The sequence below is a fragment of the Parambassis ranga genome, chromosome 13 (assembly GCF_900634625.1).
Source record: "Parambassis ranga chromosome 13, fParRan2.1, whole genome shotgun sequence".
Classification (NCBI taxonomy): Eukaryota; Metazoa; Chordata; class Actinopteri; family Ambassidae; genus Parambassis; species Parambassis ranga.
The window spans coordinates 12,821,960-12,837,777 of NC_041033.1; the positions used below are offsets into that span (position 1 = coordinate 12,821,960).

At 40.2% G+C, this 15,818-nt stretch overlaps 1 protein-coding gene across 1 annotated transcript in view; it reads right to left on the minus strand.

Moving 5' to 3' along the window:
- The window catches only part of grik4 (glutamate receptor, ionotropic, kainate 4), a 131,261-nt gene that overhangs the window by 63,272 nt on the left and 52,171 nt on the right, over window positions 1–15,818 (minus strand). The window contains exons 5-6 of the mRNA XM_028418966.1: window positions 9,320–9,498; window positions 5,672–5,725 (exon numbers count right to left, since the gene is read on the minus strand). Of these exons, the coding sequence (XP_028274767.1) occupies window positions 5,672–5,725; window positions 9,320–9,498 (233 nt within the window). The remainder of the gene's footprint in view (window positions 1–5,671; window positions 5,726–9,319; window positions 9,499–15,818) is intronic.

The following is a 15,818-nucleotide window of genomic DNA, read 5'->3' on the forward strand; positions in this document are numbered from 1 at the left end:
GGCACGTTTCAGAGACCATTGCGAGGTGCTACTATCTCTATGTCTATAACAAATGGACTTGCTATTTATAAGATTGCACACCCAACTTCACAACTTATGGGCAGTGTAGAGACATCAAAACAACTCATATTACTATGAATGGTGTAGTTAGAAACATCTGGCCACATTCACAAATATACTCTGAAGATAACAATTCTGCTTGATGATCATAGGAGAAAAGGAGCATCTGTGCTGCCCCCGTCTTTCACAATTTCTCATAGCAGATTAATAATATGAACACATGACAGAGTAAACCAAACAAAACCCAGCAGCCAAAGTGAGAGCAGTCAGCTGCATAAGTGGGCATGACAAAAAAAAAACCTTACTCAAGATGGGTAGCTGCGTGAGGACGTTGATGAGAGTCTTGAGATGATGATTCAGGGGAAACAGATTAGGCAGGGGAGCAGTGTGGCAGATCATTAGTCAGGGATGTCAGGACCAGATACAAATGAAGTGTCAGCAGAGGAGGGAGACAGAAGCAGGGGTTGGGTGGACAAAATAGGGGGCCACATAGGTATGGAAACAACAGGGAGAGTGAGTGGAAAAGAGATAAATATGTAATGTAGCTTTTAAGAATAATTGATGTTAAGAAGCCTAAATAATCTATAATTGTACAAAAATAAACAAACTGTAAATGTGAAATTTCAGGGTAAGAGTTCATAAGTGACTGATGGTGTCAGAAGAAGTTGTATATTTAAACAGCGCCTTTATTCTATCTACTCGAAGGTACTCAAAGTGCTTGTACCTTAAGCAACTAAGACCCTGTTTAGACTGAGGAAAGTCAGTCCAGTTAGAGTGGGATCAAATCAGACCTATTTACAAATACGGCCATTGCGCACTCTTCTCCGAACTGCTAGGTGTTGCACCGAAAAATTCTGGCTAGAGTTTGGGACAAATCCAGCTCTAGCCAGATTGATGTGTAAATGTGGTCCTCAGGTAAAGTGTCTTGCTCAGGGACACGTCAGCATGCAGTCAGGGCGGTGGATTGAACCGCCAACCTTATGGTTATGGCCACCATAAAAAAATCTCCTGGATGGTGTGGGACTATATGCACTTCATAATCCTGGATGGTGTGAGACTATTTACATCCTAACCCTTGTTATTCCTGCCCTGAATCTATATCTGCATGGAATAAGCAATGTTTGTTTTGTTAATAAAGCATGTAACATGTTGAGTTTGTAGGTTGGGTCTATGTACAGTATGTCTATGACTATATATATCAGTGGTTAGCGTCAGTTAACCCAGTTCTCCATCCAACCATGTGAACTCAAGATCCTTTTCAAAATACTCTGATCTGTTTAGCCACAGTGCTATGAAGCTCATCCCAAATCAGCATTAAACACAGCATCTACTTACTTCTAATTGATCACAAAACTGTAGACCCCCTGGTTAAATTCTCATTTGTTCCATCATGCAATTATCACCACCCAAAAGTAAAAACTCTTGACAGCAATTCAGATGAATTAGATGTTCTTTTGATCAGTAAATGTTCCCATTCCAAACACATGGCTTCAGATCATCAGTGACTCTCATCTGAACCTCGAAATACAGTGCTTGTTCTTGCATAAGTTAAATTGCATGCCCTCAAAAGGTGAAACCCCCTGCCTGCAAGAAGCACAAAAATTAAATGATGTGATAGCATCAAAGTAGTTAAAATTACAGAGAGCAGAATCAAGATCCATGAATTTAAAGGACAGGCAGCTACACTTTAGAAAAATGTTCACAAAGCTAACAGATGTTATAAATTGAAATTGCAAAGATATGTGGGTATGATCCCAGAACCATTACACATTTTGTTGCAAATAATCAACAGGGTCACAAGAAACACGTTGACAGGATTAGATCCAAATTAACTGCCAGGGATTTGAAGAAGAATCAAACATGAAGCTACCAGGAACCCATTATGCTCCAGTGCTGTCATGTTCCTGAACTGCAACCTACGTGGATTGCCCAGAAAAACAAAGTGCTCAGAGAAATGGCCAAGGTGAGGAGGGCTGAAATCTGACCACCACTGAACAAGGTACATAAGTTCTAACACCAAGAACTGGCCAAGACAGATTTTCAAAGGTTTTATGGATTGATGAGATGAGAGTTACTCTTGACAGATCAGATGGATGGACCTGTGGCTGGATCAGTAACTGGCACAGAACTCCACTTTGACTCAGACGCCAGCAAAGTGGAGGTGGGGTACTGGTATGGGCTGGTATTACTAAAGATGAGCCAGTTGGTTTTTTGGGTTGAAGATGTACTCAAAATGAACTCCTCGCATGTATCAAAGTTCTCCACTGCAGGGCAAGCTAGTAAAGGCCTTAAAGAAGAAAGAATAAGGACATGCCCCCCTCCTCACCTGACCTAAACCCTGGTAAGAAAGCCAAAACTAAACTTTTACTCTCTTAAATATCATAGTAGTTTGGATTGATTATGAGCACTGTAGTTATTCTATATTAAAATCAATCCTCAAAAATACAACTTGCCTAATAACTGTGCACAGGAAAAGGAAAGTATGTTCCTGTAGAGGAAAACTGGTGATTGCAATCAAGAAAAATCAGTTGTTACCTGAAAAACTACAGCAGTGATATAAAGCTGCTTTCATGCTGTGCAGCCTTACAGAGCTGTATTTAATTTACTCTAATAAAGACGTCACATCTTGCAGCTAGTTGCTCATCTCACAAAAACTGCATTCTTCAGACCCAATCTTTAAGGAGATACAGAAATTCCTTTAGCCCTGCAGGACTTTTTACATAGAAGTGCTCACATTCAGTAAAAGTTCATTAAAAGGACTGCTGGGAAGAAATAAAGTAAGCACTAGGTCACAGGTCTCCTAATGTAAGAGCTTTTTTAGGGGGAAAGGTGAGGCAGTAAGCGATAAGCATGACCTTTTAATAGACCTCAGAAATGTTATTTGCTCACTGAGATAATAGAAATATCAGGAGTGGAACGCCGGCTACTGTTAAGAGTGCACACATGTATTCACAGCCATGAAAGATTAGTGACGACGCAGCCATCATCTTTATCTTCTATCTTTCCTTCTATAAATGTGTGGCTCTAGAATCTCTTTCAGAAGGAAGACAAAGGAAAAGGTTGGTGTCTTAAAAAAGTTAGGACTTATTGACAATTTTAATAAATAAATAAAGTAATTTGCTACTTATTTTCATCTATCTATCAGAAAACTTTTTTCCGGATGTGTGGCCCCTCAGGCAGCTAAATATAGACTGCAGTTACAGACCTGAAGTCAGGCGAGCCTCTGTTCTCTTAGCTTCTGTCACTCAAAGTAATTTCTCTCCATCAACATTGTCAGCTTCCAAAACAAGGTTTTGTGAAAGGAAAGATTGGACATCATACTGCGACTTTGTTTCATCCATATCAGTAAAATTCAACAACTCTTTTTTTTCCCTTTCAAATTTCCAACTTAATATCTGCAGACTTTTACCACCTCAGCCCTGTCTGTCCTTTTCCATTACAGACATGACAAGCTTCTATTCTCAGGCTGTGACATTTTCCTTTGAAATATCTGGGACTCATTGTTCAAAACCTTAACACACAATTACCTCACTGGTTTACAAGAAATTCTACCTATTTCATATAAGCAAATGAAGTCACCATTAATACACCAGAGCGTCTGTACCAAGGCTTGCACTATAGTTATATGTGTAACTAGGATTTTGACTGATGAATTCTTATTCTAAAAGAGAACCAGATGTCCTCTTTTTTTCATTGTTACTCAAAGTTAACACAAATAGCCTGAATCCCAAAGATGTATCTCATTTTAAATAGCTCTGTAAAAACACTTCAATGTAGTAAAATGTGATAACGCTAACCCCATTTTCTATAGATCGTTACTGCTAAATGAACCCAGCAAACATACTGATGGTTTCTTTTAACACAATATCAGTGTGTATGCAGCTTTATGTAATAAGAAGCTTCTCGTTTCTACATTTGCCTGAAGGATCCATTGTCTCAAAAATCCAGGTGGTAACTTTTCTTGTAATATAAATTACATACCATACAGAAATGTTATGACTGCTTTGGCAGTAAAGCCCTATCTATAAAAAAACTAGTTTCTGTACATCCCCTCAACACCGCATACCTCTCTGCTCTATGAGAATATCATGGTTGGCACAGAATGTTCTAGGTGTTTAACAGTGTTTCAACAAATGACCTATGCTGTCATTTCTCTGGACACGACAGCCTCATGAAATGAGATGATGAAAAAAGGAGCGACTCATTCACTGTATTATTGCCATTTTCAGAGATGCGAGGATCACAGTGAAATTGCAAAATGGTGTAACCATGAACTGAACTGTGAGAGAACATAAAGAAACTCATTGCCGTCTTATCTTTTGTGTCTGTGCACATTTATGTATATGTGCGAGCTGAGTGATACACAAGCAGCAGAGCCATTTAAAAACACAATAAATAGGATGAATCACTTATTACAACAACTGAGGCGACGGAAGTGCTTTTATTTTTCTGCTCATAGCTCCTGCATTACACCCTGGGCTGCCAGGGGCACATCGCTGACCAACTTAATGATGTTAGCTGAAGCTATTAAACATGTCGTCACTGAGCAATAGCTGGAATTTAAGAAAATGCTGGTAATGGTTCGTAGGAGGGGGTTTGGGCGGTCATTGTCTTGTCTCGGCCATGAATCTGAGTGCTTTGCTGTGCCCTCCAGCAGACCTGCACAGCAGCAGGGTAACGTGATGAGGGAGCTTATTTAGGAGTGAAGACGAAGAAAAAAAAAAAACAAGCAGCTTAAAATAGAGGGAGAGGAGAAAACAGAGCGACAACGAGCGAAGTGACTATATGTCAAGGGCTGTGGAAGAATACATGAAGATGGCAGCAGCCCACTCTTAATGAGTTATCAATCAACTTGATATGAATCATCTCTACAGCATTATTAGAACAAAGTGTTTTGAACCTCATTAATTTCCATTAGGGAGCAGCTCTCTGCTAAGTTTACTGTAGCATCAAATTTTACACAGGCTGCTACCGCTGTGATCCTACAATAAGTGTTACAGATCCTTTTGCCTCTATGTGATTTAACATCATTATTCTCGAATTTCAGGTCACTATCTTTGATTTTCCTGCTGCACAGTAACTTATTTTTTTTAAAAGGGAACCCCCCCTTATTCCCCTCAGAAAGAAAAAAAGGGAAAGAAAGAAAGTGGAGTATAGACGGAGCTCCATCTCATTTTCTGACAGAAATTATTACTGAATCTGAAGATGATGAGTTGGTCGTTCATTAATAGGAGCTTGGCTGCACTCCCTCAGTCATAAGAAAGAAAAATGGCAGAGGTAACAACACCAACAGTTATACTAGTAGGAATTATAACAGAATTATTATAATTTATTTGTTTTGTTCTGAAGTGCACTTCAACCAGCAGGCTCCTGTGATTTGATTGTCACACACTGAAGTCTATAATTTGCAGTCATAAAATAAGACTTTACTATAAACCCCTGATTTAATGAAGCTATGCAATAATTCCTCTTCCTGAGCTCCATCCCTTCAATCACTCATTCAAGTAACGAGAACCAATTAAAGTGTACTATTTTAATTCATTCCATGAGCATGGCATAAGAGTACTGATGTGTTTCTGTAGGTGTGAAAAGGAATCTCCTGTTTACTTACCAAAGAGGTGAAGATGTATGTGTAGTAGACTGACAACATTCCCAGCTCTGATGCCTGCAGAGAAACAGACAAGAAGGGCAAGGTGAAGAGATGTGAGACAAAGTGGGTCCATAAAGAACAAAACACAAATTTGAGAGATGGATTGAAGAAAAAGATGTTAAGTTGGAGGTCAGAGAAACAGAGGAGGGAGAAGAGCAACAGAAAGACAAGAGAGTGGAGAATGGAGGGGGGAGAGGTCAGTGATTCAGTGTAACTCAAGCTCCTCTCTGCAGCAGTCAGATCAAATCCACATCTTGATAAGACCAGACACATTCCTATCTGATGAAGGCTCTCAATGGAGCAATTAATTTCTGAGCTACATTAGTATGCTGCTCGACACTCTTACAATTTGATTAAATCAAAGTCAGAGTGAGGAGCAGTTGTGAAGGACAGGGTGAACTTTTCATAGTTTGTTTTCATTAAAGTCATTATCAAAAAGAAAATCAATGATCTATAGGCTTAAGTTTAATCATGCTGCAAAGCATTGTATTATTAAAATCCATAACTATGAAGTGCATTTGCATGCATACCCATATGTCCAAAAACTGTTTTTCATATCCACCAAAACACACGCACCTATAGGCTGTAAATAAAGATGGATTCTCTTTCTTATGGCTCCTATAAGTATTCTGAGGACAGGTTTTTAAGCTCAGCATGCACCGCCAGAGTCTGCCTAACTCCCACTTAACGGCGGCGCCGAGACGGCCAGTCACTTAAAACTGATTACAGCCCTACTTATGCATAACTTTAGGTGCTGTGGTTTATACAGAAACAGTTATGAATGTGGAAATGGTCTACAACCCTTTTACAATATTTCTGGTGAAGAAGTATTCATTTTAGCAAAAAGGTCATTGACTAAACAATGACTACAACAACCCCTGATAAGTGGCATAATTATAGATTTGTTTTGTCCCCAAAGAGTGGAACCTTGGTGTGTATTGTGTGTATGTCACATATCTAATGCATATTCAACTAACATGCTGCTGGTGCATGCATTCAAATGTATGTTTTACTATTACACTCCAAATGACCTTTGAAGATGTCTTTATAAAACCGCCTCCACTGGGTAAATTTAGCATACTATTATTTTAAAATTACTATAATGTTGTCTGTCAGGTAATTATATGCTTCAGGGAAGCTGTTTGTTAGCATCTACCCTGAGGGTACACATAGCAAGTTAGCTAATGGCACCAGTTTTTCTCTCTTTACACAGCATAATGTAAAAGGAACACTTCAAAACGTCTTTGCATCTTTAATTTCAGCATCCTGAACTCTACTTAATACTACCAACCAAAAACTGACATTATAACCTAAATCGTTTTGGCTGCTGCCCACATTTTCACACTCATCATTAGGTCTCATTTCACTGAAAATAGCGTTGGATCTCCTTGTTGTTCTACTGCAGCTTTTGGTCAGAGTGAACACAGTTTGCACTGGCCTCACTATCTAACCCACTTTGGTTCTGTACATCTGTGCACAACAGTGGAAGCCTGACTAAAAGAGATTACATTCAGAATGCTAACAGCGCTGACCTAAACCCCTCCGAATGCTAAAACCTCAGAGAGTGAGACCTTTGTCTGAAGAGGGTTTGATGTAAGATGTAAACAGACAAATAAGGGGGGAATGTCTTGCATAACAAAGGATGATTGTGTCCCTTCAGAGAAGCTGGGCACTCTTATCATCATCTGAGACTGGCAAATATGCCGGCACACAGCTTTGATATGTTTGGCAACTACACACTGCACATGAGAGTTGGGACTGCCAACCTTCCACCACCCTGTTACAGGATTGTCTTCTGACAGATAGACAGACAACGTAACATACAAAGAAGACTCAGAGATAGTGGGATGGATTTACAAGCCTTCATGGTGAGAGAGGTGTGAAGGGAAAAAATGAGATTGTCTTCTCTGCATTTGGGCAGAGATCACAGAGAGAACACAGAGCGAGAAGAGAGAGCTGCTCCATATTGAAACTGAAGAGACAGACGGAGGAAGAGAAAGAGAGAAAGAACAAGAGATATCCCAGTGTGGACTCCTGCTGCTCTCTGGCCCTGGGTTGCATGGGTTACCATGGTGACTGGATGACCATTGAAGTAAGCCTGAAAACTTGAGTGAAAACTGCTGCTATACAGTATATTACACTGTATATAAAAAGAGAAGGAATATGCAACAATACTGAGGATGAGGGAGAAAAAGGTGTCCTCCCTGTCCTCCCAACCCTCTCCCTGCTCGACAAACAGGCACCTCCACTCGAGCTCTCCATCCATTGTCTTCAGGAAATAATGAGGCGCGTATTAATTACTTAAGAGACCATATGCTGCCATGCACCCTCTCACCTACTGAGGGTTTTGTTGCAAAGATGAGTGTCAAATCCGGAGAAGCATCAGTGTTATATTGGAGTCAAACCATGCAAAGTCTTAATAATAGTCTGAGTAGTTAATTATTTTAACTAGCACAAAAGGACACAGTGTTATGCTTCCGGTGTTCAGAAATTATTATTTTTTTCTTTTTCTGGATGTGATGGGTCCGATTATTATAGGCCTATTTATAAGGTTTTTTCAACTGATAAAAACTAAGTCCCAAGTATCGACACTGCACCAGGTTTCAGGTTATTCTCAACTCTGGTGAAGTAGTGGTTCAACCTGCAGTTTAACTTCTGCCAGTGATACAACAATGATCTGTAGTCTGCTGCTAGTATGTCAGCCGTGCAGAATTATATTAAAATTCACTACAGATTTTATAAAATACTCCATTACCATAGAACAAATATGCTCATTCAGTTTGTTTTTACTTTGTTTTACATTATTATTTACTCATAATAATGCATATGCGTTAGTAATGGATGATGAGTAATTGGAATAATAATAATGCATTGGTCTTATATTGCGCTTTTCTGCTGGGCACTCAAAGCACTTTACATTGAGATGCATTATTCATTCACACCACATTCACACAGTGGCAGTGGTAAGCTACAGATGTAGCCACAGCTCCCCAGGGGGAGACTGACAGATACGTGGCCTAGGTCCTCTCCGACCACCGCCGATTCATTCATAAGCATTCATACAGTACAATGCAGGTAAAGTGCCTTGCCCAAGGACACACAACAATGACTAGGAGGGAGCTGGGGTTGAACCGCCGACCTTCCAGTTATTGGACAAACCTGCTCTACCATTAAGCCACTGCTGCCCACAACTTGATTTAATGCTGTCATCCACATAGTGTATGTCATTGTATAAGTCAAAGATCTGTTTATGCAAATACACCCTCGTTAATGTGCATTAGTTTGCATCGTCTATGTTACATAAAATATGGATGAAAAATAGACATTTCTTTCTGAAATCTTGTGCACTGCACTTGGTGCATTGTGTTGGGAATACAACCTCCACAGGTCAAAACTGAATACTTATCAGCTTCTTTCGGTTATAAAAGTCATTCCTTCATATATTAACTTTTTGCCTTAGGCATTTGTTGCTACTGGCAGTCTCTATTTACTTTTGCTTTTTGAGTTGTACAGGAATTATGTGAGTGTAGACTGCTATTAAGCTGAGACTGTGGAGTCATGCAAAGTCATCAGTATGAGCTGTAAATAAATCATGTGAAGCATACGTACCCGTTCCAAAATGATATGCGACATGGTGGCGTTGGCATCGACTATTATAGTGGCAGTCTTGTCATCTCGAATCTCCTTTAGGAGCGGGGTCGGGTCCTGGCTGTCATCAAGCATGCGCACAGACAGAGTCTCCTTGGAGATAAGAAACTGCCTGAGGAGCTGCTCCAGGTTCAATAAGCCTACAGGTAAGGCACACACAGAGACATACAAAAACAAACACAAAAACAAGAGAGTTAATGAAGAGAAGACTCTCCCAAAGGTGATGAAGCTTGAGTAAGCTAGTGTAAGTATTTTCTTAGTATTAAGAAAATAAAGATAATCAAGCACATTTAAAAACACAAAAATACAAAACAAAAAAATCCATTGCCAAAAAGAAAAAAAAAAACAGAGTAACTGGAATGATCTTGTTTAATTGCAATTATTGTAACGCTATTGATCGCAGAGGGGCATTTCAGTAACTTCTTTAATATTCTATCCCATGGTAAAAGGCTGTTTGACTCAAGTTGGGTAAGTGGGATTTGCCCTAATTAAAGCACAGCCAAGTTAATCAAAATGCTCCCTGCAGCATTTCACCAGTCACTTTGCATCCATATATTAGCAGACCCTCAGAGGTTATGGGCTAATTTTCCATATAGGAGTTTAGGCTAATTTGTGAGGTGTGCTGCAGGGAGAAAAATACAATCTGAATGAATCTAACAGCTCTGGGTTCAGTCGTTCTGACTTTGATATCGACTTTGCCCATCTGTGTGGTACTAAGCACAGAACATTGTGACAGGTGTAAAGAGAGACATGAACAGGTGGATGGTTCATTCAAAGTGGTGCGAAGTTGAAATGTGGGAGAGAAAGTGTGTTTTAGGCTTTGTGCAGTAATTTAAGGTCTTGTGCACAACCTGCGATCTAATGTCAACTCAGTATTAGTGACAAATGTCACAGAACTATGCTCAAGATGTGAAGAAATAAATCAGTTACATTTATAGTCTATAAGTTAATAATAGTGATTCTTAAATTATGGCTGTTTTATACTGCACAGTAAGCTTCATTACATCCCTGCAGACATATCAAGTCAGCAGGTATATGTTAATAAATCTGCAGCCTCAGTTTCTGAGTGCTGCATGCAATTGCAGAGCCATTATGCAGAGCCAGTTGCTGCGCTTACCTTTGTTAAATCCCCTGAACATGACATTAGGCTCCTATAAATGAACTACACATTTTAATAAAGGTGGTGTTTCATGCATAATGGCACCAACATCACTAATGTAACATACAGAAGAACTAAAACTGAGTGATGCTGTCATTAAATGTCTTTGTCGATATGTTCACCTGTCTCCGCCTACAGAATTATGTTGTTATGTGTTTATGTTTTGCTGTTTCAGAGCACTGTGACGGTGGAGTGATATTAACCATCCTTCCTGTATAACATTTCAGCCTTTTTAACTGACAAAGTCTGCTCGCGATTGATCTACTTTGCCTTTATGAGATTAATACAGGAAAAAAAGTGTAGTAAACTACAGCATGTTGGCATGAAAGTTAAACTGGTTTGACAATTTGCCAGATCTCATTACTTTCAAGCAACATTTCTTAATGACAAGGAGAGTCATATGAGAAGGACATAACTTTGTGGAGGAGGACGGGCATTAGCTCAGCCTCCACCTGGAATTTCCATTTTAACTTAATGGTAAAATGACACTCTAGGCTTTGGTGTAAACAGATATTTAATGTGATTTCTGCCATGGTGACAGCTGAACAATTCATGTGTCACACTGAGACCAATTTTGTAATTTTAAGGTATCAAGCTCACTCTGATAGCACAAGCCAAAGTACTCCTACAGTAGCCTCATGTAAAGACTCTGCAATTACGTCTCAGACTGTGCCTGTATTATAACCTGTATGAAGGTATATGTGTTTCTCCTCCAGTACCTGGCTACCTATGTCTGTGCACTCATGAGACATCACTCCCGGCTGCTGCTTGCTTGCCTGCCTGTGTCTCCAAACTGTCAGATCAGCTTCCTCTGTAGTATAACACTGAATAACTTTGATGAGCTTGAAATAGCTTCTGCTAAAGCGCCCTCCTTGTCTGCCTCTTGCATCCACTCTGCATCGCTTCTTTGCAGGGCATCCAATGCAATTTCACATTGACTTCATGACATTAGATGCTGTACTGTGTACTGGATGTTTCTGGCTAAAGAGACACACACATGAGTGATGCAGAAAAAAAACATTCTCTTTAGTTTTCTGGCAGGTCAGGATTTATATATTTTTTTTTAGTTGTGTGCTTTAGAGCAGCCAAGTTGTTCCCTCGCTGAATGTCTCTGTGAACCAGTTTCAAATCATCAAATGACACTGGTGAATGGAAAATGTGCTTGTTTGTGACTTGTATGAGGTTTACAGAGAAAACCACTTCTGTGAGAGTGTGTGTATGTCCTGCGTCATCCACAGAACCGTAGGCAGCCTAGGTGTGAGTGTACTTTTTTCTTTAAGAGCTTGAAAGTGACGGCAGTAACATAAAAGTCTATTATTAAGTCTAGAATTAAGCGTAATGTTTTATTTCAACCAGTCACATACAGACACAGCATTCATGACATTTACTGTACATTTACATGATGTCTGATTGACAGAAAAAATATACGCTCATAAGTGTTTTAAATTGAAATACGTTTCCTTTTGCTGTGTCCTGCTGCTTTATATGGAAATGTAGGCCACACGTGGCTTTCATTGTGCGCTAGCATGGAAATTGTAGCATTAACCACATACTGTAAAAAGCACAGTTGGAAAAAAAAATCTCCTCTGTTGAGCTTGTCACAGAAGTTGTTATTTACAGGTCCACTCTGGAGTCACACTGTGTGTGGTTTCAGGTACAGCAGCACATGGTAAATCAACTCCATCCACCTATTTGTTAAGTTAGTCGTCAAGATAAAAGGAAGAGACGTGGTTGGGGGATAAAAAGCAGGGTTTGACATTAGGAGGGTGGTAAAATCAAATGAATTTCTGTCTCAATAATGCACAGTTCTATGCTTGTAAGGACCTTTATAAGCATAGAGTGAGACAGAATTTCCTCATTGGCATGAATGACACATGGCTGACATTCAACTTAGGCAACTAATCATTTACCTTGCATATACTGTCGCCACAGGATGCCTGCAAGATCTCTCTCTGTCTCCAAACACACACACACACAGAACACCCCCAAGCAAATGCTGCCACAACACAGAGGCATAGGCAGACTACAAACATCAACCTGTGAATATCACAGAGCTACTGAATATAAATGAACGATATATAATGAAACCTTCTGTCAAAGATGGAGTCTTTAACACAGACCCAAACGCCCTTATGACAGCTATACATTATGATGACTCATCATTTAGCCTTGAGCAGAAAGTGAGACCTAGTTTTACGACTTTGCCACCACTGGGGCCATCATTTTAAAGTGATGTGGACACGATGATATGTCAGAACATTCGCAGTAAGTTGGAGCATATTCCCCTTTCCATTAACCCAAATAACCATAAAAGTACAGACATCAATACTGAATGTAATCCACCAGTCACAGCATGGTGGTGCTCTGATGTGCTGCTGCTCATCACTCCTGCTCTCTCTGCAAACAGCATTCATTTACACTGATCAGACACAACATTTTGCACTGACAGGTGAAGTGAACAACATTGATTATCTCATTACAATGGCACCTCTCAAGGTTTGGGATATATTAAGCTGCAAGTTAACAGTCAGTTCTTGAAGCTGATGTGTTAAAAGCAGGAAGATTCACACGGCTAATGCAGAACACAAGGATCTGAGTGACTTTGACAAGGAGCAAATTGTAATGGCCAGATCAGAGCATCTACAAAATGTCAGGTACTGTCCAGCGTGCTTGTTATGTGAGCCTGAATGTCATAACACTGCACAGCACAGGGACATGGACACTGTGTGTATAACATGTATCTCTATGTGTTTGAAAGAGAAACTAAAGATGTCACGACAATAACTGGAAACTATTAAGTTTAGGTAAAACTTAACCTACAGCAGATGCCAGAATTGCTGTATGATGAATATAATTACTAAATTAAAGAGACTAAAGAGAACAGTCTTCAGGTAAATCTTACTTTTAAAAATACCTTTAAAATGGATTGTTAGAATGGGTTATTAATGCACATGGTTATCATTTAAAAAGCGCCTGAACAGTTTTTTTTGGTCTTCATAATGCTTAAATCCCAATTGACCTTTTATTTTTAATAAGAGAAAATAACTAGTAATTTTCTTTCTTTTTTTGAATTGAAAAAATACTGCATATTTGCACCTGTCTACACCAACTCCTCTCACTCCACAAATCAACAAAGACTTTTTCTTTCTTTCAGTTCAAATTTAACTGCCTTCCAACTATTCAATGAGGAATAGTTCACCATGTACCGACACTGCCTTTCACGTCTGGATCATTAGTATTCCACTGTTATTAAAGTGTAAACTTTTTACCCCTTCATACAGTAGCCCTGGATTGGTGACCTGTTCAGGGTGTACCCTGCCTCCAGCCCTCCATGATGAATGGAAGGATGGATGAATGGATATATACAGTGCACCTGTTCACAGATCACTGAGGTGACATTTCCACTTCACTAACACTGATTACAGGTTACTGATGACACTATCACACTACCTGTGAAACATTGGGAGGCAGTACGAACTGTATATCATGCATAAAAGGCAGAAATAAGCACATACCAAGTAATACAATGAAGAAAACAAGAATTGTTTTTACTATAGCTGCGATGGATCTATACAGTGAGTTAAACTAGCAAACCTTGCTCCCCAGCTGTGCTTATCAAAGGCATAAAAAATGCCCTGCAAGCACCTGTGGCCTACTGTTTTGTTGAACTACCTGCACTGCCGCTCTGGTTACATTTTAGAGCTTATTGGATGTTTTTTTCAGCATACTGACAGCTGCAACAATCATCTCACTAATGAAAGTGCAACACTGCAGGGCGGCACCTGTGAGTGTGGGAACAGCATGCATGTGAGCGTGTAAGCTAATGCAGTAATGTGCGTGTGCAGTTTTCTATGTAGTGTTTCTCTTTGTTTACCAAAAGCACACAACATGTGGGGCCTCGCAGCACGTCTGATCGCTAAACCACACAGACTGTATTCTGGGTACTGCGGCTGCTCCTGCACCCGCTGCCATCAATTGGGGGGTTAGCTAGATTAATGTTCGTCCTGGTGTGCACCATGCCTTTGGGCACAGCTCCACCTCCTCTCCTGCCTCCTCAGCCATTGCTGGAAAATATTCATGAATTGGCCACGCTCTATTAGGCTGTCACTGGCTTGGGTGATTAATGAGGCCTGCACATGTGGACGAGCCACCGACAGTGGGCTGCCAACCGGCCAACTGACGGCCCGAGCTGATGAGGGAGGGCGGGGCTGGTGGAGCAGCCCAACTTGTGTTCCAGCTGATGCTATTGCTGAACAAAAACCTTAACCCACACTAAAACACACACACACACACACATCCAGGCACACAGCCATTTGCTGCATTTTCTATTGAATGAATGAGGGTCACATGAGAGAGTGCAATAAATACAGCCACGTCATTTCCTGGACCCTCTCCGGCTTGTTGCTACTCTATAATTGCAGCATGGTTACCTCCTCCCCTTCCCTCACCCCAGTCGCTACATCTCCCACATCTGCCAAACAGCAACCTTTCCTGCTCTCTCATTTCAGACTCCCCTTGGTCGGTCTCTTTTACGTATCTACCTCTCATCTCCCCTCATTTCACTTCTTTTCATTTCATTTCCTTTCCTTTCCTTTCCAGCCCTCTCTTAGCCCACTGACACAGAATGAGAAGCCCCCCATACACACACAACCAGAGAGAATAAGAAATGTAATGTTAAAATTAGTTTCTTTTCTCCAGTCTTGCCAATATTAAATTCAGAGGGTGCCTAAAAGCTTCAGCTGATATCATGGTTCTCGCCCGAGCTGTATTAATCAACTCTCTGCGGAATAAATGTCACAGAAACAGGATCGAGCCCTAAATTGGAAAAAAAAAAGACTGACAGGTGCATGAACATCTAGAAAGAAAAACAACTAATGATATCTTTTAAACCCTTAAGTTATAATGGCTGTGGTGGGAGGGTACAGACAGCATTTAATTTATTCCAACCAAAATTACATTCTGTTTTGCGTTGATATACAAAATATGATGCTTTAAGGGATACATTTCATCTTAAAGGTTGTGAATGAAAGGAGAGTCAAAGACCAGAAGAGGGAGTTGAAAGGAAAAAGAACTGAGAATTGAGATAGGCGGGGTGGGCGGTTCACTCATTGCCATCTCTGAGCTGTCTGACACATGGTTGATATCTCAAGCCTATTTCCTTTCTTCAAAGCCTCACACTGATTAGGAAAAAGGTTAGCTTGTGTCATTTGAGGTCACAGTGCCTTTGTCTAGGGAGTTGTAATTACTGTGTGCTGGACTACTAGAGGGTGGGAAGAAGCCATGATTTAATCTTCCTCTCTA